The sequence below is a fragment of the Penaeus monodon genome, chromosome 11, assembly GCF_015228065.2.
Source record: "Penaeus monodon isolate SGIC_2016 chromosome 11, NSTDA_Pmon_1, whole genome shotgun sequence".
In the NCBI taxonomy this organism is placed as follows: Eukaryota; Metazoa; Arthropoda; class Malacostraca; order Decapoda; family Penaeidae; genus Penaeus; species Penaeus monodon.
The window spans coordinates 34404484-34407229 of record NC_051396.1 but is presented as its reverse complement, the minus strand read 5'-3'; the positions used below and the strand labels follow the sequence as shown (position 1 = coordinate 34407229).

At 36.4% G+C, this 2746-nt stretch overlaps 1 protein-coding gene across 1 annotated transcript; it reads right to left on the bottom strand.

The window, feature by feature from the left end:
* Positions 1–334: 334 nt before the first annotated feature.
* Positions 335–2283, bottom strand: LOC119578942 (the record flags this gene model as incomplete). Its single annotated transcript, XM_037926622.1, is given in 2 exon segments — positions 335–517; positions 2128–2283. A coding segment is annotated over 1 exon segment (180 nt), but the record flags the coding sequence as incomplete, so codon positions are not given.
* Between the last annotated feature and the right edge of the window lie 463 nt (positions 2284–2746).

Sequence of the window (2746 nt, the reverse complement as noted above, 5' to 3'; positions counted from 1 at the left end):
TATATGTGTGTGTGTGTGTGTGTGTGTGTGTGTGTGGTGTGTGTGTGTGTGTGTGTGTGTGTGTGTGTGTGTGTGTGTGTGTGTGTGTGATATATTTATTTTTGTATATGTGTATATATATATATGTATATATAGATAGATCTGTATGTATATGTATGTATGTATGTATATGCATGTATGTATGTATGTATGTATGTATGTATGTATGTATGTATGTATGTATGTATGTATGTATGTATGTATGTATGTATGTATGTGTGTGTGTGTGCATGTATGTAATTTAATAACCGCAGCACAATTAGCCAACCATCTATATTTAAAATAATAAACTAACCTGAAGTGTAAAGCCGAGCTTGTTTGTCCTTTTGCACCATAGATGTATAGCAGTAGTCCAAAAAGTGAGACGAGCATTTCGTGCAACAATATCCTGTGTCTGGGGCATGGGGCCCAGCAGCACTCTCATCCTTTCCTCATTGTTCCATTCAGGTGGCAGATATGTTCTTTTGTCCTCCATTTCCTATAAAATGCCTAAATATGTCTAAATAACAGCTTTAAGTAAGAATACTTAAATGAATAAAGCAAAGAAAAAAATATATACATGAAACTATCTTCTACAAACTTTGTACAAAAATTTGGAATGAAAGAAGATGGCCAGAAGACTGGGTAAAATCAGTCTTTGCTCCCATACCTAAAAAAGGTGACGCACCCCAATGCAACAATAACAGGACAATTGCATTAATAAGTCACAGCAGCAAAATTTTGTTGAAAATTATTGCTGAAAGAATAAAGATGAAGTTAAGAGAAGAAATTGCAGACAAACAAGCAGGTTTTTGCCCTGGAAAAGGTACCAGAAAAATATCAAAATCTAAGAAATATATATACAATATACAATATGATATAAAAAATATCAAATCTAAGGTACGCCAATGATATAGTTTTGACTGCTTTTTGATTGATTATTAGGACACATCCAGTCACAGCAATTTAGATTGTTTAATAATGTTTGTGACTTGAAGTTTGATAGTCTCTGGCAAGTGCATCCATACTATAAAGAGTTACCTAGTCTATATAAATGTCTTTACATGAAATATAAAGAAAACTTTAAAATTTTCTAATGCTTTGAGCATAATCTATCTATGCTTATGCATATCTTCCCTTATTTTTAGTATACAAGATGTTGTCTGTTCCCCACTGTGTGGAAATTCATCAGATGTGGTTTTAATAAAAAAAAATAATAATAATAATAATCTTAATGCATGCGACCTAAAATAAGCATGTAATGATTTATGCAAGATATAGCCTATTTTAAGGCTGTAAATAAAACATCCCTTGATAAGTTTAATACAACATTACAGTGGCAGCTTCTGAGCCTTCAAGGGCTAAAATTGGGATAATATTTAGAATACCTTCACATGACTGACCCTGATCACTCTGTACTACCCATATATATAGAAATTATGCTGCAGAAAACCACCCTAATCCACAATCTTGGCCCCTATAACAGGGGAAGATATGATTGGTACCTGGAAATTTGTGGAGAAAAATATGAATATATAGAGAATTGCTCAATGAATAGTCAAATCGGAAGCTACCGGCCCCCCAATACTCACCCTGGACAAAAAAGAATCCACCACCTATGTACGGCATGAAAGAACATAGGACAGGCTCAGCATTGAGTGCTCCTACATGTGAATCTGCTGAGGATTTTTTGTTTGGGTTGGGGGGTATAGTGGCAATAGTGGGGGGTATATATATAGTGGCTTACTCTATGTATATCACAAAAGAAATAAGGCAAAGTTATGTAACACGCAAGTGTCAGTGCCCAAAACTTTTGTATGCTACACAAAACAAATCACTGCCAATAAATTCATGAGAAATTAATTTAAAAAATCTGCACGTGGGTCTTCAAAACAAGGGAATGTAACCAATTTTCGTGCTCCAACATAAGCAGCTAAGTATAAGTCCGATATGCGAAGCTTGAACATAGTAGCTATTAGTATGTATTTTTATACACTGTACATAAGTCAAAAAAGTTGCCTGAAGTCTTTCCAATTAACTCTTGTAAATTTCAAGATGGAATAGGTCCGTATTTCAAGACTTATCCTGTGGACTATTATCGATACTTACTGAATTAAGCACTGTCAGTGGGAGAAATAACTAAATTATGCACAAAGTGTAAGTAGTGTATGTTCTACAACCACTGGGCACTTGGCGAGCGACGAGGGATATTTGTTTACCTCCCGGAGGCAAGATGGGTCGTGACGTCACTCTTGAGTTAGGTCTGCTTTTCCGGTCACGTGGTGGTGCTTTTGCACTCCAAGTCAGAGTACGGTAAAGGACCAAGTGGCTGTGCAAATTGAACTCCCTTTCCTCGGCTTTCTGCATATGAGGCGAAAAGAACTGCAAGATGATGCACGTGATAACACTGACTAATGACAAACAAGAAATAGTGACATATTTTTTTCTCTTTTATAAGCAATTTAATTGTGCACTATTCACCGTCCCCTCCCGTCTTCATGACAAATTGTTTTCTCTGTTGTTTTCTTGTTTTCCCAAATTTTAAGTGACTGTGTGTGTGCGTGTGTATGTATGTATATGTGTGTGTGTATATGTGTATGTGTGTATATGTGTATGTGTATGTGTATATGTGTGTGTGTGTGTGTGTGTGTGTGTGTGTGTGTGTGTGTGTGTGTGTGTGTGTGTGTGTGTGTGTGTGTGTGTGTGTGTGCGCGCGCGCGCGCGTGCG